General features: G+C 47.6%; 1 protein-coding gene across 1 annotated transcript; it reads left to right on the top strand.

The window, feature by feature from the left end:
- Window positions 1–421: 421 nt before the first annotated feature.
- LOC8029638 (nischarin) lies at window positions 422–23659 on the top strand. Its single transcript, XM_029993148.4, has 12 exons — window positions 422–632; window positions 968–1051; window positions 2009–2191; window positions 6346–6490; window positions 8234–8397; window positions 10582–10809; window positions 12703–12898; window positions 13283–13470; window positions 15398–15514; window positions 20737–20767; window positions 21695–21855; window positions 22424–23659. Exons 1-12 carry the CDS (start codon window positions 546–548, stop codon window positions 23354–23356), a joined length of 2517 nt encoding a protein of 838 aa, XP_029849008.2. The 5' UTR covers window positions 422–545; the 3' UTR covers window positions 23357–23659.
- Window positions 23660–25492: the final 1833 nt, after the last annotated feature.

The raw sequence follows: 25492 nt of genomic DNA, 5'->3' as shown, positions 1-25492 counted from the left end.
ATGACAACACAGCCTCTGTGAAAGCCGTGAAACGGGAGTCCACGAGTTTATTCAGCGCCTTCACTATTTTCAATGAGGGGTTGTTTTGTTCTCGCGATAGTAGCTTTCAATTTTCATTGCCCCACTCATATGAGATTTCAGAGAAGAAAACGCAGGGAAGGCAAATAGGCAACCAACGAGTTTACAGTCAACCCTCACGATCAGATGGCTGAATCCGAAACTGAAAGCAAACATAAAAATCGAACTTTTGGGGAAATTTGTGGAGAGCGCAAAATAAGGTGTATTTTCTACTCATTATGTCGGCAAATAAAAATCTATTCTTTAAAAAAATTATATTTTTAACCTTTAGGAACAAACACGAAAACAGCTGGGTCATCTGCTAGCTCGTGAAAAACTCTCTACACGGCGCTAGCGTCGGGGGCGTCTTGTTTTGTGTTTTTAAAGCGTTTGATATTTTTTTTTTCGCCGTGTTTCCGACGAGTTTTCGTCGGCGATGGTCGTAAATATCGCTCTCTTATCATCGTAGCCGCTTTTATTCGAACACAATGGCACTTTATCGGCCTGTCCAGTCCTGGATGAAGGCGTCCGAAGCCGTCAAAATCATCGGCACCGAACACGGCGAAGGATTCACGGTCAGTGGTACAATCCCAACGGCGGGAGTCTCTGCTCTTGCTTTTCGCGAATTTGAGGAACGGCTCACGCGAATGTTTTTCACACATGTAACGAAATAGTGTGACTCTCTTTACATACCTGTCTTCGGTTTGATTTCTAGGTTGTGGTATTTTGTTGTCCTAGAAACGCTGTAGCGCTCTCCAAAACGAAACTGCGCTTGCGGGGGTAGCTGATAAGTGGGACAGCGAACACCTGTTTTGGTTACCGCCCGAATTGAACGTCGCAATTTCCTAGTCATTGCCGCGTGACAGTAGATGAACAGCGAATTAAGAGTGCACTTCGTCAATTGTTGCAGGTATACATCATCCAAGTCAGCGTGGCGCCGTACCGTTGGACCGCAAAGCACCGCTATAGCGACTTCAAGGACCTGCACGATAAGGTATAACGCTTGTTTTTTAAGCGTAACAGCTCGAGGTTGAGGGGTTTGTCAACGTACGCGGACGCTGGACACTCTTTAATATCGTTTATAGCGGGCATAGTTATACCAGGTAAATGTGCGTTCTTTGCTTGTTACCCAGCGGGGACCAAGTATTAGCTTAGGGTATTTGATGGAAAACAGAATAACCATCTTTCGGGTATATTTTAATACCCGAAAGGTGGTCTGTCTGTTATCCATCAAATTTTACTCGAAAAAAAATGCCAAATGTAGCCCACCCACTTGAAACCGTGTGGAATCGGGCAATTTCTAAAGCAGGTACCCTGCTTTAGAAATTAATTGCCTGATTGACAATTTTACTATCGAAAAAATTCCAAAGATAGCCCACTCACTTGAAACCATGTGGAATCAGGCAATTTTTAAAGCAGGTACCCTGCTTTAGAAATTGCCTGATTAACAATAATTGATATTGTAAGCAGTGAGAGTGCAGGCGAGCTGGCAAGATTTTGTTGGGTTAATTCGTTTTTTTATTGTTCCCCGTCTCAGGGTTTACAAGATGTCGATTGCTATTATTAACAATAGCAATTATTTTTTTGGGCAACTAAACAGACATATTTTATTTTGTCTTTCAACTACTTTAATGTGATACTCATGACTTGCTCTAATAAAGCAGTTGATTTAGGAATGAGTGGACATGTAACGAAGTGGAGCATTATTTTTTTTCTCATTTTTATTTTTGGAGGGGGTTAGGCAGTATATTTTTTTAATAGTAAGCTTTGTGATGTCACGCCACTGCAGTGGTGCTGCTGAATTGTCATTGCTTACGTACAGACGCTTTGTCTCACGTGAATCTGGCTTCCGCGCATGTGCAGTGCCCACACCTGGTGTGGGCTAATGCGGGCTTGTTTGTAAACCGCGTTCAGGTGCATGCAAAATGTCTGTGTGCTCGCTGGCTTGCAGCTGACTGCAAGCTACCACGTAGACAAGGCACTGCTGCCGCCCAAGAAGCTGTTTGGAAACCAGTCTGAGGCATTTGTGCAGCAGCGCCAGGCTGAGCTGGAACACTACCTGCAGACCCTGGTACACCAGTTCTCTGCGGGACTCCCCTTGTCCCTAGCACACTTTTTGGATTTCCCCAAATATGTGAGTCGCATCCGTCTCCATCCTACCAGCGTGGCCTGTGCCAAGCTCCATTCGAGAAGTATGCATAGCGTACATAAAGATATCTTCTGAGCTTCATTAGAGAAATATGCATAGCATACATACGAAAAACACGGGGTCTCTTATGCTATTCCTAAGATGACTTAAAGGCGAAAGTCCAAGCGCCAATGTAAACGTGATGGCGAATCTCCGAAGACAGCACGCTCTCGGAAGTCTCACTTTTGGTGCTGTTTCATTGGCTCACTCCGATCGTGGCGTCGGCTGTGCTCTCTGTGATAGCGAACCTTCGAAGACAGCACGCTCTCTGACGACACACTTTTGGTGCCGTTTCATTGGTACCTTTCATTTTGGTACCTTTAGTGTCGCTGACGTGTTATCATACTTTTTCGTGTCGCCGAAGTGTTCTCACTCAGACTTTGAAGGTCAGCTGAACGATGAGACATGTGCTTTCGCCTTAAAAGATATCTTCTGGTGTTAGGCATTACATAATTAAATTCCAGGGTTTTCACTTGTCCCTGAAATTGGAGACCCAATTTTAGAGTCCTTGAAAACCTCAGAATGTTCAATGGTGTTTCAAAACTGAAGTAGGGTTGTAAATTGGGCCAGTTGGTAACAGATAAACTTAATTAAAAACAGCCTCAGTGAACACGGACGATGAAGAGGAAACTGACATGACAGGACAACGGCTGCTTGAAAACCCTCGAGCTTTTGTGATCGTAGTCACCGCCATTGCCCTTCTACAGTAATGAAGCATGATTACAACATGTTCTTTTTATTCATACTAAAACATTAAACTTCAGTTTCAGGTAAACAAGTATTACTTTGTAGTATCGCAATTAAAACATATGCCAAAAGTTTCTTTGAGCGCGTTGCCGCATAAGTATAGTAGTTTCGGTTTGGCTTCTACCATCATCTTGCTTTGATTTTCCTCATTGGTCCACATTCATTACACTTCCTCAGCCTGCTTGTCAGCTGCACTTGCTTGGCTCAATTCGTATATGCTTCACATGGTGCAAGGTGCCGTGAACATACTTGAGGTTGTGATGCCTACGAAGTGCAACTGACAATGTTTGGACAGTCTGCGATTAAAAAAGCCATATCAGTTGTGTGAAACACTGTGGCAATGAGAAGATGACGGCTGATAGCTTCATGGGTCACTGGACGGCATGCGTAATCGAACGGTCAGTTGACCAACAGGCATAAAACCTCAACACTTCATGCCATGAGTTGGTAATAAAAAATATTTGCAGTCCGTTAAGGAAGTTGTGCTGTTATAAAACTACCAGGTGCAACACTACATCTTTTTTCTTGTATTTTTACGGGGCCTGGTCTTTGAAAACCCTAGAACTTTTGTCTTCAAAACCTTGAAAACTCCACTTCATTTTTGTTTTTGAAAAACAATGCAGTATCACCTAGGAAGATCACACATAAAATATTACGACCTAGTTCTGTCTAAATGTTTTTTTTTTTAACAGTCCGGCAAACTTGCAATGCGCCAAGTTGCCGAAATCAGCCAACTCTAGCTGGCGAATCGGGGCGCAACCAACAGTGCAGTCAAAGCGTAGTCATTAGCATAGCCAACATTGAGCTGCACGGCATCACTTCTTAGGAGCCGTCCGGCCCTCCCACCATTACCGCCGGTTCCCGCATCACAACTGACATTGTCGTCTCACCATTTGCGATTGTCTCTCGGTGTTTCATTTAGACTATGTGCGCAGACTGAGGCCACAGTTGTGCAGAGGTCATTGATTGTCGTAGACACCAAAACATGGTGAAGAGAGCGGTGCAGACAACACTTGCGCCATGGTCATGCCCGCCCAAGCCCGCTTGTCATTGTGTAGAGGATCATGTGACATCTCGTACCACGCGATAGCCATGTTTTTGGCGGCCCAAGGCCAATGCTGCTAGTCGAAGCCGAAGTTTCGGTCTCGATTTAATTTTGCTCATGTTTAAAGTGAGATTTAACAATGTGTATTCCATTTTTTGCGAAGCAAATGATGTAGTGCTTTTTAATGTGAAATGGCTCATTTACCTGATATTTTCGGAATTTTTAGTAGAGTTGCCCTTTGATGGCTGGTTCACGTATTTGCGTTTTGAGTGCGTTCGACTGCTTTCAACCACTTGTGGCCACCTACGACAATAGAACACTGGCGTCATCTGTCGGGTAACCATTAGTGATGGGCCGAACTTTTGCCGAATCGAAAGTTCGGCGCCGAATTATCGGCAAAGCCAAACTTTTCTAAAGATTTGGCAAGAATACATTGTTGCCAAACTGACGGTGATATTTAGTTTTTTTTGGCGAAAAAAGGTTTTATGTTGTATTTTTTTAACTTAAATGCAACATGTAATGAATATTGGCACAGTTATTACTAAATAATGTGATATTCTACAAGATAATTCTATTGGTGCTGTTTTTGTGTGTTTATTGGCAATTTTAGTGACTTCTTGCAGAAGTGGCGTGACAACGAGGTTGGGTAGTAGCAACGTTGGGTAGTAGCAACGTTGGGTAGTAGCAACGTTGGGTAGTAGCAACGTTGGGTAGTAGCAACGTTGGGTAGTAGCAACGTTGGGTAGTAGCAACGTTGGGTAGTAGCAATGTTGGGTAGTAGCAACGTTGGGTAGTAGCAACGTTGGGTAGTAGCAACGTTGGGTAGTAGCAACGTTGGGTAGTAGCAACGTTGGGTAGTAGCAACGTTGGGTAGTAGCAACGTTGGGTAGTAGCAACGTTGGGTAGTAGCAACGTTGGGTAGTAGCAACGTTGGGTAGCAGCAACGTTGGGTAGCAGCAACGTTGGGTAGCAGCAACGTTGGGTAGCAGCAACGTTGGGTAGCAGCAACGTTGGGTAGCAGCAACGTTGGGTAGCAGCAACGTTGGGTAGCAGCAACGTTGGGTAGCAGCAACGTTGGGTAGCAGCAAACGCAGTCACGAATCATGCTACGAGTGTTTCGGTTTAAAGGCCTTATCTGCATGCGGAAGCCTGCAAGTGTTTGTGGTGTAAATACGAAGGCAATAACACTACGTCTTTACTTTCTCTGGGAGTTACCTTTCGTGCGCGAAAGTGAATGCCACGGTTACTGAGCTTTCACCAGAAAAGATAACAATATTGTCAGTATGCATGTTTTTCGATTTGAGTCGCTTGACGTCAGCTTTGCATGAAAGTGTGCGTCCCATATTCGCAACGTCTCTTTTTTAACCTTTAAAATGCCGGTTTCTGGTGTTAGGACACACACGGACGTTTAGGAAGATGGGAAGTTAAGAATGTCGGATGTGCAACGTCGAGCACAATAGTTCTGCGTTTAGTTTTATGTAGATACATGAAAACCGCGAAATAACACAAATTAAAAAGCAGCATTTTGTTTTGGCACGAACTTCTTGTGAGCCGAAAACAGGATTGTTATAATTTCAAGGAGTGCTTTAAAGTAATTGTGAGTCAATGTTTCAACTACCTCGTTGCATCACTAAAAAAGGTCAAATGAGAATTCCATCATCCAGAATGTACCGCATCATCTGTCACTTGCGCAGTAGACTGCGTAAATTACTAGTCGATCTTCTGTTGTTGAGGCAGAAAATATTGAAGAGAACCACACTCGCAAAGGCTGACTAATGCAGTTACCATGGTGTCTACTCCCATACCTCGCCGTAACCGCTGGTTGCTCTACAATGTACAACGGTAACTATACGACCGCACAGCGTCCATTTGCAATCCATGGCCTTGTCGCGTTCTCACGCGTGCGCGGACATTTGACGAATTTTTGCCGAATCTTTGCCGAACTTTGCCGAATCTGAAGTTCGGCAGATTCAATCCATCACTAGTAACCATGAAACATTTTCGATCTCGAAATAATTCCAACAATGGGATAGCGAACCATTTTTGTCGGATGATGCGTAAATTCGATCTCACCAATACCTCAGAACTTCAAGTCCGTAGTTGTACGCAGATGAGAAAACATTCCCGGGCTAACTGGTAGGTGGCACCAGTGTGCCATTGTGTTCCCTTATCCTAAGCAGTCGCAATTAAGCGGTTGCAATGCGGTCGGTCGCACTCTGATGCAAGTGTGAACCAGTCTTCGAGGGTGAACGGACTGTGGCTACATCAGGGAGATATATCATTTGACGCTTGACGCGATGTCACACAGGAGGTGCGGACGATTGTGGACGACCTGGCAGAACGGCTCTTCCGGGAGGGAGAGGAAATCCTCAGCAAGGACTCCACGTTCTCGACGACGCCGCTGGTCCTGCACTCCATTACGGAGCGGCTCAAGCTGGCCGAACCCACCTGCCGTGAGTGTTCCGTTGCCGGACATTTTCCAAGAGCGTCGTCTCTATAATCGCTGGATGTTTAAAAAGTGGCAACAGTCTTCATAAGTTTGCCGTTTTGAATCTTGGGATTGTGCAGTTTTTCCTTGGCCTCTCCCAGTAGCATAGGCAGAGGGGTGGAGGGGGATATGGTTTTGGGATCAGCCCTCCCCCCCCCCCTTTCAAGTGATTAGGTGATTACACCACTTCCCCCGAACTCTTTACACCCAGTTCCATAGCCTCCTTTTGCTCTAAAGAAAGATTCCTGGCTATGACACTGGTCTCCATTCAAGATGGGCTGATTGAAAGTGGCAGTGTCAGGTTGTTCGATAAAAACATTCTTTGATACAGTCATTTTGTTAGAGCTGCAATCGATTATGTTATCGTCACACCTGTCATTCTTTATTGATCTTTAACAATGTAATTTAAGTTCCAAACATTTATTTTGTTTTTGGTCTCCGAGCTTATGAAACAAGTTTACGGCTTCGCACTCCCGCCATATATGCAGTGTCGGTGCTTGGCAATGTTAAAAAAACATTTTCGTGTCCCTAAAAAGGCTTGAAGTATGCTATCATTTGAAAAGATAAGTGGTGGTAAGCCAGGTTGAGAAGTTTTTTGTTAATACCGTGTCAAAGAAGTTGAGATTGGCGAGAAACGCTTTGATTGCTTGCTACTACAATCTAGGTTTGGCTGGTTGAAAATGAACCCCCTCGAAGTGTTAAGTTTTCTTTAATGTGGCTAGAGGTCATCCCTATTTCTCTCAGTAATAAAACATGCTATATTTAGTAAACTCGGAGTTTAGGACAGTAGTCTTGCATTTTTTTGTTTTCATATGGCACCATTGTTGCAAAAATAACTTTCCTAAAAGTGGGTCGGTAAACAGACAGCATTGCGTTGGTCTCCGTCATTGCAGTTTTGTAAAGGTTGAAGTGGCAATTGCACGACAACGTACACCTTTTAGTCAATCGCTTTACAAACTTTTCGTTGTCATGTAAGGTTCTGGTTGTCTGTATGTCTGTGTCCTTTTAGACATGGGAGGCAATGGCACTGCCTTCCCAAGATCCAATAACTTTATAATCTCCTCGTGACCGGCCGGTTTGGCTATGCATCAAGGCTCTTTTACAGTCTGCCGTTTTTAGTTTGTCGTCAAGCTATTGTTGACGTTGAACGTGCTACATCGACAAAACCATGGCAGTCTTCAAATTTGACACTCTTTTAGTAAAGCTTGTTCAGCACTGTGCTCCAACTGTTAGCTTCATGAAGCTTTGCTCGCACAATAACTTTGGTGGTCTTATACTTCGTTTCAGCTTCGGTCCAGACGCAGCCGATGCTACAAGCGCGAGCATGTGGCCCAGAACAGTGCTTGCACTGCACGAGCGCGCGTGCTTGGCAGGGATGCTGACAGCCCGGAGCTCGCGCTTGTAGCTTTGGCTGCGTCTGGACCGAAGCTGAAACGAAGTATAGCTCCTCTTTGGAGTGCAAGCGCAAAATGCATCCTGGTCTGGCGGCCTGACACAGCCAGCGTGGAGATAGAACATGTTCTTTATCTCCATGCCGGTGGGGTTGCAGCGTGCCAAACGCCACCGGTTGTGTTGGTTATGTCGAGAGGCCAGACTGTACAAGGTCTGGTTTTTGCCAACGTGCATCGCCATGCCATGCACGCGTTACGTCGGAGTATAATAGATTTTTTAGTGACGACTTTCCCGCATCGTTGCCCGTGTCGTGCAGTGTCCGGAGACAAGAGGCGGGACCTGGCCCACGTGCTGGACTTTGTCTCCCAGCTGCGGAACCTGGAAGTAACGGGTGGCATGGCTCACGTCGGCTCAAGCAACATCTGCACAAACGTCCTCGTCTATGACCTGAGCCCCTTCAAGGCACTCGAGTCCCTGCAGGTCGGTGTCTGCCAAATATTGTGCCACTATTCCCGTCGATGGTTGTGTTAAAGGGTCGGAATTAATTATTTCGACGTTCATTCTCAAGATGACTTCCTGCACATTGTTCCGACACAGAGGTAATGACCAATTTGAGGGAAAAACAAACGACGGTGATCAAATGCCTTCTTGGTTTTATATAGGCTTTGTCTTTCGAGTAGTACGGTTTCTGCGACAACTAACTGCTAGCTGACACAATGCTCGGTTGTAATGGTTATTTTTGAATGGTGATACTTCAGCTCTCTCAACCGATCATCCTGCAATTGTACTTTGGTGTGGATTTTTTTTTTTTTTTCATAATTTCTGTAGTGGAATTGGGGAGGTACTTTTTGTACTTGTACTTTTTTCATACGAGGTTTAGTTAAAGTTCTCGATAAAAACCTGGGATGCCAATTCTAGAATCCAGTTGTATTTACTGACAAGGAAAATCCCTCGATTGGATTTTCCTCGTGCCACATCGAGATATGCTGAGTTTCCGCATTATAATATGCATACCTGCCAAGTCTCCCGTATTATTCGGGAGACTCCCGAATTTTAACCAATTTGTACGGTTGTACGATTGACAGAAAAATCTCCCGGAGAACTCAAATTACTAAAACAAGGAGTCTCTGCCGTTGCAACAAGCGGCTGCAATGATAACGAGGCCCAGCTGTATCTCGCTAGCATGAGCAGGGCAATATAAATGTAATGACGTTGCCTTCATTGAAATTTGATATCAATATTTATTTTTTAAAAATGCAACTCCCCCCCCCCCCCCCCCCCCGGCTTAGAAATTCTCAAGGATTTGGTTTCTCTGCACTTGGCAGGTATGGATATGCCATGCCTCAAGATTATATTATGTCACACCTCCATATCATAATGCGCTATCTTTCCGCATCATAATATAGCGAAACACCGCTCAAACAAACTATTTGGATGAACAACAAACTCTCGTAAAATTCCCCAGCGAGTGAACGAGGAAACGTTCACATGAACAAACATTTTCTCAAGGTCCCCCAAAGTTTGTTCAAGCGTTGTTTCACTGTGTGCCATGCCCTCACGTCATAATACTCCGTGTTAACCTGTTATAATATATTCTATGCCCCCCCCAGGCATAAAGGCTCCTTCACACACTTGCGACTAGAGACGACCTCTTTTAATCTTTTACGAGGGAACGTAGTGGCACCATCTATTGGGCCACTGTGACACACTTAAGATTTCTGTATATTTTCTTTTTTCGCACATCATTCTCTCACTAGTTACTCGAAAAACTCTTCATAATGTTATACACGATCATCTCTCATCTCACAAATTCTTCGCTCTAGTGAAACGATGTCCCTGGTCCACCGCATAAATGGCGCCAGTGCGGTTCGTTGTCGTAGGACACAAGTGTGTGAAGCAGCCTTCGGATGCCATGTCACTATGTCACAGCATCCAGGGAGCAATCCAAAGAAACGTATAACTTGGCACGAGCGATTGGCGATCCTAGGTGCCTCTCGGGCATAATATGGTTCTGCTCCAAAACGTTGGTTAGTGCCAGTGTACTTTTCTTTAGTGTTTCTATGGCTCTTCTCTGGCTCTCTACATAACTGCCCAAGTGCCAGACTCGAGCCAAAGATGCCACGCATGAACCGAAGAGCCAGCAGTGAAGCTTAAGTTTGGCACTTGTGTGGCGACTTAAGCCCAGAGATGCCAGATGACAGCCAAACTGACCAGGAGTGAAGCCTAAGTATGGCACTTGTTTGGCAAATAGATTTTTATTGAAATTGTGAAATGATGCATAGATTATGCTCGGCCGTCATTAGTAGGTGTTATCGCTTCCAGCGTGAAGCCCATGATTGCTTCCAAGTTCGCGTTCGCGAGCACTTGTGTAGAATGCGTTTTTATCCGAGCCCGGCCCGAATGCTGACGGAAGCTCCGTGTCCAATGCGAGCTCACGGTGCATGACCAACTAATGGCGACCGCGCATAATCTACGCATCATTTCAAAATTTCAAAACGGGCCTGTTAGGGTCAAGATACCCGGACTCTGGCCAAAGAGAGTCCAATTTGGCCCTGCCTTGGCTTCTTTGGGCTTTTTAAGGGCCTAAAACGCCTAAACAAAAACCAAATTTTGGCCACTCGCTACCTGGGATGTGGGTGGCAAAACTGTCCCTTCTCCCCGCAGATTACCAACTGCGAGGTGCGGGGTCGCCTGGTGGGACTGGACGGGGTGCGTGCGACGCTGCGGGTGCTAAGGGTGGAGGGGGGCCTGCCCGACCTGGGCTCACTGTTGCTCGGGGGGGAGCGCCTCGTTTGGGACGCCTCGGGAAAGACCCCGCAGGGCCCCCTGTGGGCACGCCTGGAGCAGGCGCACTTCGGCCACAACGCCATCGAGAGGATCGACCCCGTCGTGGTGAGCGGAAAAACCAGCATTTCTTTGCGTTGTTGCTCTCGCCATTGCCAGCGTCGTTCTACTACGTTTCCGTTTCACTTGCTTGTGCGCATTGTCCAACCTGTCGCCGTTCTTAGTCATCTATCCTGTTGATTGAAGACAAAGTTAATGAACAAGCGAGCTGGTTAAAGTAACACAAATTTTAAACTGGAGGCGAACAACAAGAAAGGGAGAAGCACACGTCTGAAATTCGAGAAGTCAAAACTTGAGACTTGCGGATTTGTCCCTTTCTTGTCGTCCGTTTGTCTCCGATTAACAATATATGCTATCCTCTTACTTTTTTGCTTTTCTCACTGCAGTTGAATCCTGCGAAATCGACGAGAATTGCGAGAAAGTTTGTTGTCTCGAGAACTTCGTTGTCGGGAAATCGGCAAGCCGCTGCGACATGTTAGTTGTGGTGGCACACAAACGAGCGAACATCGTCACTGGAATATGGAGTTCTCCCAATTTTTTAGTTGAAAAAGCTGATGCCCCTCTTTTATGAATCTGGTCGCAGTGCTGCATTTACGATGACGTCATCATTGATGTGCTCTACAGAACACAGCACTGGGTACAAACGAACGATCAGGATTTGAGCTCTCCACCTTGAATTGTGAGCCAAGTGCTTTGCCGACTATGCTATCCAGGGTTGATGCTTGTAATTTTTGTTTTTTCTCTCCTAAAAATGAAGGCTGTCGCCATAGATATTGGTGTAGAAAGTCCTCAACTGTGGCATTAAAGTGAGCAGTGAATTATGGTGCCTACCAATGCACCTTCGAAGCAAATGTAAGATAAGCTGTGTTGTCGTGTTTGCACCAAGAGTGTCAGTTTCATACACTGCGCAACACTGCTAGTGTGAACGTAATATTGGTGCTTTCTTGCATCTTACTTTCAAAAGGTGTTGGCAGGCACCACATTTTGCCGCTTAAGTTAGTGCACTAAAGGAGCACTTCACACTGCACTATTAGTAGTTTTTATGATAGCCTTTTGACTCTGTGAGAAAAACGCAAAAACCTTTGCACTAACAATGTGGTGCAGCGTACATTATGAATGCACTTTAATGCGCTAAGGTAAGAGTTGTCTCTTTCTAGTAGGAGTTGTCTCTTTCTAGCATGAACATTTGGCAATTTTCGTAATTGTGCTGTGTCTTTGCCTTCCTTGTTTTTTTTTGTTTTTTTTGCCCTGTTTTACCTTGTAAGATGATCAACCAACTTGCCCAGCTTTCTGCCTTGTTGAACTTCAATTTTCCGAAGTTTTTAGGTCATTGTTTGCTTTTTTACCTTACTTTTTGATATCTCTGTGTGAGAAAATGCCACACTTGATGAAGCTAACCTTTCGTAGCTCATGGCATCGCTTTTGCATTGCCCTCCGCTTGGCTCTCATGAGAAAAGGCTCAAGCTACGCCTAAGCATTTCTTATGAGTTGTGAACGCGAAAGCCTGCCTTTTGCTCCCTTGTTTCGTCTGCGGCGTATTTGCATCGGGCAAGCACGCGCTCTCCCAGCTTTTTTCGCCTCTCTGACCTTGAATGCTTCAAGTTACCAGCGCGCTAGCGGTGCGTACACGCAGTACCATGGGGTGGCGGTCATTGTAATTGACTCGCAGCGGCCAATGGGAGCCCCGTTCCTTGAAACTATGGTGCGCGCCAGGAAATGGGACTGAAGCCGAAATCCATCGGCTTCACTCCACTCTTTTGGGATCAAGGAAGCTAGGTGCCGTTTGGCTAGGCTATTCGTGTGGTTTCAAAGCTGGGAGATTGCGGCTTCACTTGGAGAAAGAAGTTTAGGTGCCGTTTGGCACGGCTTCGAAGCTGATGACGTCGGCTCGCTCCATGGATCAGTTAATGCTTTCGCATTAAAAAGTGTTGTCACACGCAGCGTCTGCTTCCCTGTGTGAAGACGCTCGACCTGAGCCACAACGGAATCGCGGAGCTGGAGAACCTGGAGTCGCTTCCGTGCCTCTCGGATCTGGACTTGTCTCACAACCGGATCGAGCAGTTGGGAGCTCTGCACACAAAACTCGGAAACATTCGCTGCCTCCACCTCGCTGGCAATCGAGTGGAATCACTGGCCGGTACGTCTGTGCTACTCTTGTCTCTTTTTCTGCACAGGACGTCTTAAGTTGTTTTACCTCGTCTCACCTTAGCTCTTGCCTTCCCTGTCTTTCTTCCGGTATCCAATCCAGCATCTTTCGATGTCGGAGGAGACGTGCCAAATAAAAAGCGCGCGGCTGCCATGGCAACAAGATGCTTTTTTCTTTTTTATTGAGTTGCACTCTCTGATGACAGCACAACTGTTGTTGGTATAAGCTACTCGGGTGCGCATTAATCGGACTTTATCGGGTCAATCGCGTCGCAGCGTTTTTTATGCTGCATGTCCTTGCTTACAGAGTATCTTGCACCGTGCTGTGGAGCGAGGTCGAGCGAATGCGTGAGCACGCACTTGTGCATCCGTGCAGGCCTGTCCCGGCTCTACTCCCTGGTGGAGTTGGACCTGTCCCACAACCGAGTGTCCCTGGTCTCCGAGCTGGGCCACCTGGGCTCCCTGCCCTGCCTGGAGGCCCTCGACCTGAGCCATAACCCTGTCACGCAGGTGGCGGACTACCGGCCACACGCCCTGCTCGCCTTCGGCCCCAGGGTCACCGAGGTGCGCAGCGTCCTGCGCGCGTCCCCCACCGGCGCGCTTGCTTTGTCCTCAAAAGTGTTTCTCGATTTCCGCCCGATGACATCGTGGAAGTGTCGTGCTGTTTCCGTGCCGCAATCCTAGTGGCGGCGTATTAGCAAAGGGGGATGTGACGGATGCTTGTTCAGCTGTGGGTCGCTCCGCTGCCGGACATTTGATGGAAACCAGGAGCAAGAGAGGATGCCGTAACGGAAGCGACCCTTGCAAGAACTCATCTTTTTTGCCAGCATTATTATGATCAACCGCCAAGGTCGCGACATCTGACAGCATGACATGCCATTTCCTGTAAAGCAACTCGTTACCACCTTGGGACTGCTTTTGTTGCACGGACAAGTGCCGGGTACCGTAATATGGGGGAGGGAGGGGGACGATGCTCGGTGGTTTGTTATTTCGAGTGAATGAACCCTTTGCAAAAGCCCACCAAGCAACACTGGCGGTAATCATTTCGTGGGCACGAAGTGCCTCTTGACAGGAGCCGAGTTGACGCGGAAGGCTGAAGCAGCACTCGTGGTCAATCTGTGCTCAGCTCTGGCTTCTAGTAAGTGGCATAGAAAACCCAGCACTACAGCCTTGCCATCTAAGAGGGGTGGGGCGGGCGCACTCACACACATCCTAGGAGAGTGCAGGAAGCAAGGGGAAAAAAAATTGAGTAGGTGCCTGGGGGGAAACAAGGAGATTCAGGATAGGCTGGGGTGTAGGTGCAAACTTCGTGTTCCACTTCCGCCCGATCCCCAGCTTTGGCAGGGCTTTCTTTAGGCGACGCACGACGATGTTTGCGCCGTCGAGGCAATAAATGCACTCGAGGTTCCTCTGTGCAGCACCACCGCAAAGCGGCACACAATGCTTTTTGTGTTACGAGTGGCTTTGCCACGATAATGCATTAAATAAGTACTCTGGATTTTTTTTTTTTTTTGGTTACCCAAACTAGCATTTTTTGTGTACCTGGCATTTAACCTTTCTGGCATGTTCTTTAGTGTTTCTAAATTCAGAATAGTCGTTTTGAAATCGGCAACTAAAGGTGGTACGAAAACCAACATTAAAATATTCCCACGCTTTTCAGTGCTGTGCAGGGCAAGCAGGCCGTTTAGGAAGCACTATGCCGTGCATTTGTTTAGTGTTGCTGCGCAAGGGCTTGAACGAGCTTTCGAAGCAATAATTTTATGCCATCAGACTTCTTGTAATCAGCTGGGAACAAATTCTACAGCCCAAAGAGTGGTCCCCTGCCTGCTGCTGGCATCACTTTTTCCTTGTTGTCAGTAGAAACTCAGTCTGCAAAAGAACACTGGGGACCATAATTAAACATGTCATAGATTTTCAAAAAAATATTTTCGCCTAGCATTTGAGTTGCTAGTTAAGCTACCATAAAATACTGTGCAAGCGCCCTTTCAAACTCTGGAGATAATCACAAAAAAATGGGGGATGGGCGCTTGTCCGGTCATCAGTTTTACATATAAATGTACTGTGCATATTTTCTCAGATGGTACAAATTTGGTAATTGGCGCTTAATGTGGAATGGGCGGATGCGCGGTATGTTTGTTGCCGTGTTCAGCCACTTTCGAGGCGAATCCGGGCCCTTGAAGAAAAAAGCCGATATAACTCTTTGATGAGGTGAATGTTTAGCCTATTTTAAGAGTTTGGGTGCATTTCTTTAAAGAGCTGAACTAAGTCTAGCATTTCGAAGTTATGAGACTGTACATATTGCAGTCGAAAGTTGGGCCAGTTGGTTCATAAAAGCGCCAAAAACCACGGGGACAATGAATAGTGAAATCAACACAAGGCGCCTTCTGTTGTTTCCACTCTTCTTTGTCCCTGTGGCTTGTGGCACTTTTATATATTTGACTGTACATATAGTTTGCTTAACCTAAAAATGGGGGTATGTGTGAACTTTCAGGTGGTGTTGGACCACCAGAAGGCGACGCAGAAGGAGCTGGACACGCTGGCAGTGCTCAGGGCCCTGCGGGTCGCCAAGGAGGGAAGGATACCCAGGATCGCCAGCAACGCCCCCTGGGTGAGCGAAAGAACGACCCTCGTCAGGCCGGCTTCAGATGGGGCAACTCTTTCCTATACTTTGTTTCACCTCAAACGCCAACCTACAGAATAGTCTTCTGCCAGACAAAAAACCCAGTTTTCTTCTTTCCATTCCTTCTTGCACTCTTCTCTCCTGCTCTTCCCACAGGAGTGGGTGCTTGAGCTACTCCTTACACAGAGGAGGAGGGTCTCCCTCTTTTTTGAATGGAAAGTAGGAATTGAGGGAGCGTTTCCTCTTTTCTGGCTGCTTGTCGGCCTTTAAGTCCGCACGCAGCTGACGCTGTTAGCTAATGGGACGGATCAAACGGCGTCAAAAACTCAAGTTGCTGGGCTTTTTATCTACACGATTGGTTCAGCGATGATGGAACACTTACGGAAACACAATGAACGCCGCGTTGTTGCATTTTCGATGCTGTTTGAATGGTTCCATCAGTTAATAGCGTCTGGTGCGTCTAGACTTGAGGTGGAACAAAGTATAGCGCCTCGGGTCATCTGAAGCGGGTCTTACACTCGTCCTTGATGAATTGCATGGATTATTTTAAACATATGGGCTTCTTGTACACGACATTGCTTCCGGTTAGCCTCGAAATCAAAACCAACACTTTCGTCTGCCATCAGTGCCGTGTTGGAGGCGCAGTAGTGCCGTAAAGCTATAGAGCCGCTTGCTCCCCTGGCATTTTCCTTGCACATATTCAATGATAAAACAAATTTATGGGAACAGCTGATGGAACACAGGTCAGAATAAGCGTCATTTGCGTTTAACATCCTCAAACGGCACTTGAATGCCTGCGTGGAGTGCCGTCGCTCAGCACTGGAAAGCCTCTCAAGAGTGCCGTCAGACGCCAAAAGAATTTGTCGTCTGCCAATCTTTTGCGGTGACTGACAGGAAAATTAGGGCCACTACCTTTACACGCTTGCAAGTACAGCCTCAAGGCAGTGCCATCTTGCTCAGTGGGGTGCGCTTGGGCGCGTCCATAATACGACTACGACGCACCCAAGCACACCCCAACTCAGCAAGATGGCGGCACCCTGAGGTCGTACCTGGAGACACGTATGCGTGAAATCCTTGGGGATGTGGTGCAAAACTCGTCAGCACTGTAACCCATCCTCCAACATTTTTGACTGGCTACACAGACGAAGATTGGAGCTGCCGCGTAAGTAATTTTGTCCACTTTACTTGTCCTAGTCAATCGCAAAAAGGTTCGTCACCCGTCACGAAGTGCAGTCCGCAAGCCCATAGTTGGTACGAAACTTTTCTATTGAGATTGTGCCAGCGTATTCGTCGGAGCCATTCGTGATGCCGGCGAGCTGATTGCTAGAGCGTCGCCTTGTCCTGGTTCCTAAGGATGTCCGGAATTAAAAAGTCCAATGCTGCTGGCCGTAGCTCCATTTTGTCGCAGATTTTTATGGTAGGAGGAATTCATTACGGCCCAATTAACCGTTTTAAACCTCGAGCGAGCGGACAAACTACAGCGCGAACACTGCCCCAAAGCACACTAAACATAGCATAGCGGCGACGAATGCCTCCAACATGGATTCCGGCGGGTTTTGGCGAGATTTCCTAACCGGAAGTGGTGTATCATTGTGGTCTTGTGCAAGAACCCTCTAGTCACAGATGGCTTAAACGCAGTATGTGGCAAATCCGAAGCGTTTTGCAGTAGACTTTCATTAGTTGAAACTTTAGGAACCACAAATTTTGCTTGGATTATCAGAAATTCATCTAAATATGATGCAAGATAAAATTACGATTTGCTACCTTTACGTGAAATCGTTGGGGGATATTGTGCAAAACTTGTCAGAACTCCAGCTGGTCCTTCAACTTTTTGATTGGCTACACAGATGAAGACTGGAGCTGCCACACGAGTGACAGCTCCAGTGTTCATCTATGTATAGACATTCATCTTGAATGGCTACACATACAAAGCAGATATTTGATGATTTCCTCTACATAGGCATACTGATCATAAGCAGGTAGGCCACACATGAAGCATTTGTGAAATGTACGACATAAGTTTATTTATTCCTCAAAAATTTCATTTATCGTGGAGTGTTTAGACAGCACACGACAACTCAAAACAAAAATTAAGTTAGTTCCTCCGGTGAAGAAGTTGTCTAATTGGGACTATTAAGTGGGGACTCATGAGCGATGAAAACGGGCAGTACGCAGCAGTTTTCATAGCAACTTACGCAGACGCTGCGATTTGGACCTATGCCTTGCCGCCATGTCACAGCCCTCCGCGGAAGTTGCTATGGAAATTTCCGCATGGTACCCATTTTCGTAGCTCATGTGCCCACTTAAACCTCGTTGAGTGCGCTTGTCACCGAGCACCGGTGCGCTGCGGAGAAGCAATACCCCTGGAAGGAAGCTCTGCATATGTTGCTTCCTTGCAGTGCACCGGTGCTCAGAAAGAAGCGCTCTCAACGGGGCTGCAAGAACAAAACGTGTGAATTACACGAAAACGCATTTCGAATTAGGCAGGACAACCAAAGTTTTGAAATTTGTTTGAATTAACCGGAAGTATGAGATATCGTAGTTTGAACTATTGCAAGCGAGCTGTATTGGTCGCTTCTCAGCCAATGTAATTGCAGCAGTAGCTAGCCGATTAGCAAGAAAGAGGACAAATCACGAAGCAAGAGGCGTCAACATAGGAAGCCGTACCCTACGTTTTCGAAGCTGCTGCAGTGACTATAACAGATTTTAAAATGTTCTTTCCGTTTATTTGCGTAGGTTTGCGTAACGTCTGCGTAAATGGTACTTGGGGCATTGCCAACTGTTGCCCTTCTGGGACGACGGTGAAAAATTAAAAGATTTTTTCGGGCTCCGAAACGGGAAACATAGATGCCATTTTATACTTTGCTTCAAACTCGGACAGAGCTCGAGGGCGATTCGAACGTAAATTCGTTTGCCTAGAAACAATGCCGTAATGAGCACAAAAGAACAACTCTTCGGAAAATAGACGGGTGCCCACACCTCCTCTAGCCGCAACCTAAAGGAGGTATTACATGTCCGTTTCCATCCATTCATATTTCGTTTTCCGTTGCTCACGAGCCCATCAACACACTTGGCTCCAATTTACGGTGCCGTAATTTTCCGGAAAGTGGTCAGAGGGTAGCTAACTTTTCTGTCAAAGGCACTGATTTATCTATACCCGTTTTCACCTCAAGAAAACAGGAAGTTTTGCGCATTGTTCATACGCCGCGCGAAATAGTTCTCGCCAGATTTGGTTGTCGGAGGCACAGGCGATGCTTTTGGCGTTTGAAACGTGTACTCCTTGATAAGATAACGTGTATCCACTTTAAAGTGCTAATAAATATATCTTAAATCTCCAACTAAAGGTGAAAATTAGTAATCATCCGCGAGAAGCCGGACTTTTTTTCCTATGCTTCTTGAGGTGAAAACAGGTATAGTCGAATTGCTTTTTTAACTTCGACCATCAGTTAAGGGAACCGCATATATGCAGAATATTGCCAAAAGATATTTACAAGTTTTTTTTGTTTGTTTTTTTCGTTGCAAAAGTAAACTACTCATTGTTGAATGCTTATTCTCTGCCTGAAGGTAGCACTAGAGATCTGAACCAGGTGCCGAAGTTTCAGCGCAAACCAATATTTTTTTCAAAAGTTATAAATTATTGTTTAAAAATGTCAATGGGAAAATGGTGGTTGATGGAGCTCTCGAAAGCCTGGTGCTCTATGGCGCCAGAAACCAAAAATCAGGCAAAAAAGGGCACCGTTTTCGCGTTGAAAATTTCAGAAAATCGTAACTTTTGAATAAAATATTGGTTTGTGCTGAAACTATGGCACCTGATTCTGACCTCTGGTGCTACCTTTCGGCGGGGAACGGGCGTTCGGCCATGCATAGTTCATTTTTGCAACAAAAAAAAACGTGTAAATTTTTTTTTTTTTTTTTTTTAACATTGATATTTTAGCTTGTAAACAAATCCGTCACATAGCAACACCTAGGCAGTGCAGTGCTGCGTCGCGCATCGCAACGCAGAGTTTCGCGAATCTTTCGAAGTATCTCCGATGCGCCCCACTGTGTCGTAGCCATCCAAGCATCCGAGCTCGGTCAGCCATTGTCACTGACAGAACAAGAACAGCAGGGTGTGTCTTTCAAACGTCCGACCTCCAGCATGTGCTCCGTGCCTTCCTTGCGCGTGTGAGCGAAAGGTGCAAGGGACGCCGAAACGGCGTCAAAGGTGGGAAGCAATCGCCGGAGGTGGGGCAACTGAAGCTGCTCCCTGTCGTCCTCACCTTGTCCGTAACTATCGGAGAGCAAGTCGTCTGCTTCTTGCACAGGAGTCGCGGCGACGTCAGGACGACGCAGAGTTCCGACTGGCTTTGTTTGAAGGGATAGTGCGTAGACCCCAATGCTAACTGCCTCGAGGTCTACCCACTATTGTTTTCCATCGGCCAATAACAGCTCGGCATCTTGATGTCGTCGCAACCCCTGTACAAGAAGCGGACAAACTTGCGCTCTGCATGGCGTTTTACTTGGTGGCGTGGCGTCTGTTTCTGAGGCTGCTTGTGTCTGCGTGTTGTCAAGTAGCGTGGCTAAGGTGCCTGGAACACGTCTCCGACCGGTGCGTTTATCGCGTCCGAAAGAGCGATCCCTCAATTTCCGCCCAACGACTTAGAAGTATCAGGCCATCACTGGTCGCAGTCCTGGCGTTGTCACAGCAGCTACGCAGGATGTGGCGGATGCCTGTTCTGCTGCAGGTTGCTGTCCAGTGTGGAAGTCCACGGAAGCTTTGGCATCCAGGAGTCGGGGACGCCACGACGACAGCGGCTTTTTTTTCCAGAACTCGTACAGGCGACTCTCGTTAATTCAGACTCTCTTTATTTAAACTTGTGGATAATTCAAACTAACATGCAGGTCCCATCCTATGCATCTCTATGGTAGGAAACTCTCAATAATTCAAACTTTGCTTTATTCAAACAAATCTTTGCCCCCCCCCCCGTGTTGGAACTAACGAGATTCTACTGTTTGGCCAACCGCCAGGATCGCGGTGTTCAACGGCAGGACACTCCGGCTTTTGCGACGTCATTGGTCGCCACTTGGAAACCGTTTTCGGTGCGCGGAATGGGACGCCAGGCGCATGGGTCGGAGACGCGTTCTGGGAGCCGTAGTGTGGAGCGTGTTGCTTACTTCCGTCGATGCATCCCGTCTCTTTCTCTCTCTCTCTCTGCTCGGCTGCACCCAAGGGAGATCCAGTGGTCGCTGTTCCAAACTCAGGTACATGACCTGTAGGTACTCTAAGTTGCCCTTTTCCGTGCCGTACGATGCCGGATAGTTCCATCATGACAGGCACAGTAGCTTTGGGGTTAATGAGCAAACTGCAACAACTACGCTTACGTTTTGGTGGGCTCTATTAAAGGCGGGCGTGTGTAAATTCTGTTTTTTGGGAGGATCAATTACTCCTAAATCAAATACAAAAAGGTCTCGCGGGTCAATTAGGTCGCACCTAAAGTGAAGTCAATTTTTAAAAGAATGCAGTTGATGATCTATAAGTTGGCCATTTCACACTGAGATTGAAAAATATTTGAGAATTTATAAAGTATATTATTATAGCATAATTTTATGCATTTAGACTTTTTGAATAGACATTGCTAATCTTGGCATGTATCGGATATTGTGGCAGTGTAGTTTACAATGTGCTTTGACGGTAGCCACGGTGCAGTGTTCTTCGTAATTCCTTAAGCATTTCCTTAAGAACTTAATATCTGTCCAAACAAACTTGTGTCTTTCTCAAAATATTTGCCTGTGAACAACACCTCCTAGATAACTGTTCTAGCGCCATATTTTCTACGTCACCCATGCAGGCCGTGGGTGACGCAGCAGGCTCAGCTTGAACAGGCGGCGATTGGCCGGGACTCCTGCACGGTCAGCGATTGCACGTTTCCCGGCCAATCGCCAACGTAGCACTCCTCTTCAAGCTGCGCCCCGCACTGGTGTGTGGTAAGCTGCATGAAGCTGCACGAATGGCAGCTTTGTTCCAGCAAGCTAACCCCGCAACAGTGAGTTTCTGGTGTTGGTAAGCTGCTAGACGGCCAATCTCTTCTTTATCTGACCACCGGACTCCTTTACTGGAAGAAATGTTTAGGCAGCGAGCGAGGTGTTGCAGCGTTTGATGCTGAGCCATTGGATCCCGCTCTGTCGCAGGTGGCGCGAAGCTGACCTGCCCGGAGGAGGGGACGGTCGGGAGGGCGGGGCAGGAAGGCCAGCTGCACGAGTTCCGGCAGCAGGTGGCGGCACTGCGGACCATCGGCGGCAGCGACTGGCTCAGGCTGCTCAACCGCCTCCAGCACGACAAGCCGCATGAGGTGGGAGAGCCGTGGCGTCCATTACGCTGCCTGAAATCAGTCTCGAACTAGCGCATTTACTGCATCCCGATTCGTGGTCCCTTAATTTCGTTTCAATAACTTCACGCTTGCATCACGTTTCCCGTCGCAACCGTGCCGCCTGTTGGTGGCACAATGGCGAGGGTGGATGCTGCACATGCCCGTTGGGCCGTAGGTTGCTGCGACATTTGTTGTCACTGCGGAGTCACTTTTGACGCATGCGTGGCTTAGGACGCTAACGCACTGGTCGGAAACACATTCGGGTGCCGTACCGGTAGAAGGATATTTCGGGCTCCGTTTGTTGCACCGAGATTTAAACCGCAATTTCCCCGATGAGGCCGCGAAATCTATGCTCTAGGTTTCCTGCCGAGCCTCCGGGCCATTTGTAACGTTGTGTGGCCGGCACTCTGGCATTTTTTCTAAACCCCGCGAGCTCCACAGAGCTGGCCCTCGCGCAGAGCTGGCCCGTAACCCAAACTTCTAAAGTGCTTTTTGTAAACTGACCAATTATATGCCGTCCGAGTAATTATTCCGACCTGTTTCGTTGCAGCACATCACGCTCGACATGCCACAGTCCCTGGCGTTCGGCAGCCAAGAAGGAAATCTACGGGAGGCAACTAACCCGGAACCGGAGTGCGGCCAGACGGAGGGCTCCCCCGAGCTCGCACTCCCCGACTGGCTGTCCTCCGTGACGCTACGCAACCTCCCTTTCCGCGAACACCTCCAGACCCTCGGGAGGGGTGACGTACCAGAGTGGACTTCGTGGTGCCTGCAGCTGTCGCGTGACGGCAGTCAGATGGTCACGTGCGCACTCAAGAACCGGGCCGGCCTCAGCCTGCTCCACCCCACCGCGAACTTGGAACGAGACGCGGTTCCGACGCTCGACGTCGCGGCGACCGTCGCGCCTTCGAGCATGGTGGCGCTCCTCGTCGGACCCCGCCACTCCTACCTCGAGCTCAAGGTCGGATCCGAGACCGGAGTGGAGAGCTGGGTGCTGCTCCCACCGTCCGCCGTCGAAACGACCGAGCTGATGCGGAAGTTTGCATCAACGCTCGGACTCCAGGCGGAGCAGAAGTACGCCCCGGGGGAGATGGAGCGCTGCGCGACTGAGCGCGCCGGCGGAGACGCCCGGTTCGGTGAAAGAGTGCTGCTCCGCGACGGCCGGAAGGGCGCGGTCAACTTCGTGGTGGTGGTGCCTCCGTACGTGGTGACGGTGGAAGACAGCGTGTTCTACCCGTCTCGTCCGTTTGCCGTGCGGCGCGTCTGGGACGCGAGGCAGAGCGTGGTTGATGTGCGATTGACGGACGACTGCGGGGCGGGACGCGGCCTCGAGCGGACTGACCTGGGCTCGTGCGGCCACGGCATCGAGCTCCGACTGGAGCGAGATGCAGAGTTTACGGCGAGGTTTCTGACACGTGACTCAAGGAGCCTCTTTCTCGAGGCGTTCTTGGCATCCCGTAACTCTTCCTCTGCGGCTCCTTGACCGCTTTTAAAACCAATTTCGTGCCCCCGTGTGCCGAGGTGACTCGTGCGAATGATACCGTGTGTTCGACTTTGTTTGGTGTGTGTGGATGGTGCGCTAGTTTGACCAAAGCTCATTTGGGTGGGTGGGATTTGACTTTTTACTCGAGTTTGTGAGCATGATTGCCGTGCTGGGTGGAAAGACTTTCGATGTGTTTGCGGGGAGCCGTGCGTGGCTCTAGTGTCAATACCCGGAGTGTGTTCATTGGAGATCTACGAGAAGTAGTCTATGCAGTCTGGAATAAACGTGGTTCCAGCGTTCAAATCAAGTGCCATGTTCCAAAGTTCAATTATTACGCCTGCACAGTACTAAGCTTTCATCAGTGCGTGCCTGGTGAGCGTTTCCAAAAATACTCCATTGTCGTTGACAAGGTGAATGCCAGGGCGTGTCTCGAATGAATGGTCTCGAGCACGCGCTCCATGCCTTCCGCCGTGCCATGACTAACTACTGCCAAAGCTAGGAGAGACCAACTTCAATCGTGTGCCAGTTAGAAAACATGTTGTATATTAACGAGACGCTAGTATTCGAGTGACTCGCCAATATGTACGCAAGTCTAAGGAATATTTGCAACTTTAGCAGACCATGCGACCCGGGAGGGCGTTTTTGCTTTTGTAGTTTTGTTTTCTCCCCTGCCGCGATGCCGTGGAAATGACCTTGAGCGTCTCGCGGACCGCTGCGCCCTGGATGTAGCTCTTTTAATCTTTGCTTTTTCTTTTTTTTTTTTTTTTCGAGTCTTTTTTTTTTGCATTTGAAAGCGGAGTTTGTGTTCGGATGCTTTGAAAAACGGTTGTTTTTATCTGGACCAGTTTTAATGGGTAGGGCCTTGAATTCATATATTTCCTGAAAGTTGGTCGTTATAACCGATAGGTCGTTATATGTGGGATCGTTATAAGTGGGTTTGACTGTAGATATCGCGCATTTGGCACATGCTTCTCATGGTTGCCAAGGTAACATGCTGCTGAACTCACCTTTTGGAGATGATGAAATGGTCTCGACACCGAATTGACTTGGGCAATGATGGGTCATTTTGTAAAAAATCTCTTTTAATACATTATTTGCAACCCGGAGTATACTCAGTTTCATGATAACTTGGTGAACTGTGGAGGCTGTAGCCCCTGCGGCCCAACAAGGGCGCCGGAGCAAGGCATGCAAGGACACTCCATGGTCGAGGCCACCAGGGCCTCGTTACGGCCAGAGCAACGGAGCCCTCCGTGAAAAAAAGGAGTTCTAGGCTTATTTTTTTTTAACGGCAATTGAACTCGCGCGATTCCATTTACAACGAGAGGATATGAAGGATAAAGAATAAATAACATACCTGCCAACCTGTGGACTTTCAAATTCGTAAAAGTCGCGCGGCTGCGGCGGGGGCGGGGGCGGGGGCGGGGGGGTTACGCGAAGCGATGTGCAGCTTAATGTCAGCCTGGCCAGCGTGCGAAACGCTTACATCACACGTGCCTGTGCTACACAAACCAAACTTCTCTCGCTTTTTGGGCGGCACGAAGCACGGAAATTTCGACGTGTAGGACTTTTTGAGGTTTCGAGTTTGGCATTGCGCCGCGGAGCCACAGTGACCAGGAGAATGCTACAGTTACACGTGCAACAAACACAGACGCCGTACTTCTCGCCTCAAAATGGCCGAAACAACGAGGCCTTCTGATTACGTCATCCCTCTCGTCTGAACACGCCGAACCAACGCGCACCTGTGCACCGCCGAACAAACGAACAAAGGCTTTGAGCTTTGAATAGGTTTTCGATCCGTGGCCACCGGATAGACGGATAGTAGAAACCACGACGCTGGTGTGGACGGTACCTATCACCCTCTTGTGGCGGTGCAAGATACCGCCAACAACGGAGTTACAAAAACAAAAAATATATATATATATATATTTTTCGTAAGATTTGAAGCAAGATTCGTAAAATCGTAAAATTAGTCTCAATTCGTATATTTTACGAAAAATTCGGAAGAGTTGGCAGGTATGAAATAATGACGAATTTAAGCATTCCGATTATATTTAAACCAAAAAAGTGATGCCACCATCGTACCCGCTCGATTCTTTTCGCCTTGTAGCGCCATGGCTGTTGGCGATTGCAGCTGTG

This window comes from Ixodes scapularis, unplaced genomic scaffold (assembly GCF_016920785.2).
Source record: "Ixodes scapularis isolate PalLabHiFi unplaced genomic scaffold, ASM1692078v2 PGA_scaffold8__174_contigs__length_109621045, whole genome shotgun sequence".
NCBI classification, from domain to species: domain Eukaryota; kingdom Metazoa; phylum Arthropoda; class Arachnida; order Ixodida; family Ixodidae; genus Ixodes; species Ixodes scapularis.
Note: the sequence above shows the minus strand (reverse complement) of the source record. Positions and strands in the feature narration are given on the sequence as shown.

Bases quoted from the DNA above. Each gene is read 5' to 3' on its own strand.
- LOC8029638 (XM_029993148.4), top strand. From the start codon at position 546: ATGGCACTTTATCGGCCTGTCCAGTCCTGGATGAAGGCGTCCGAAGCC. The intron at 10,810-12,702 runs GTGAGCGGAAAA...TGTCACACGCAG, and splicing joins AGAGGATCGACCCCGTCGTG to CGTCTGCTTCCCTGTGTGAA. The intron at 15,515-20,736 runs GTGAGCGAAAGA...GCTGCACCCAAG, and splicing joins TCGCCAGCAACGCCCCCTGG to GGAGATCCAGTGGTCGCTGT.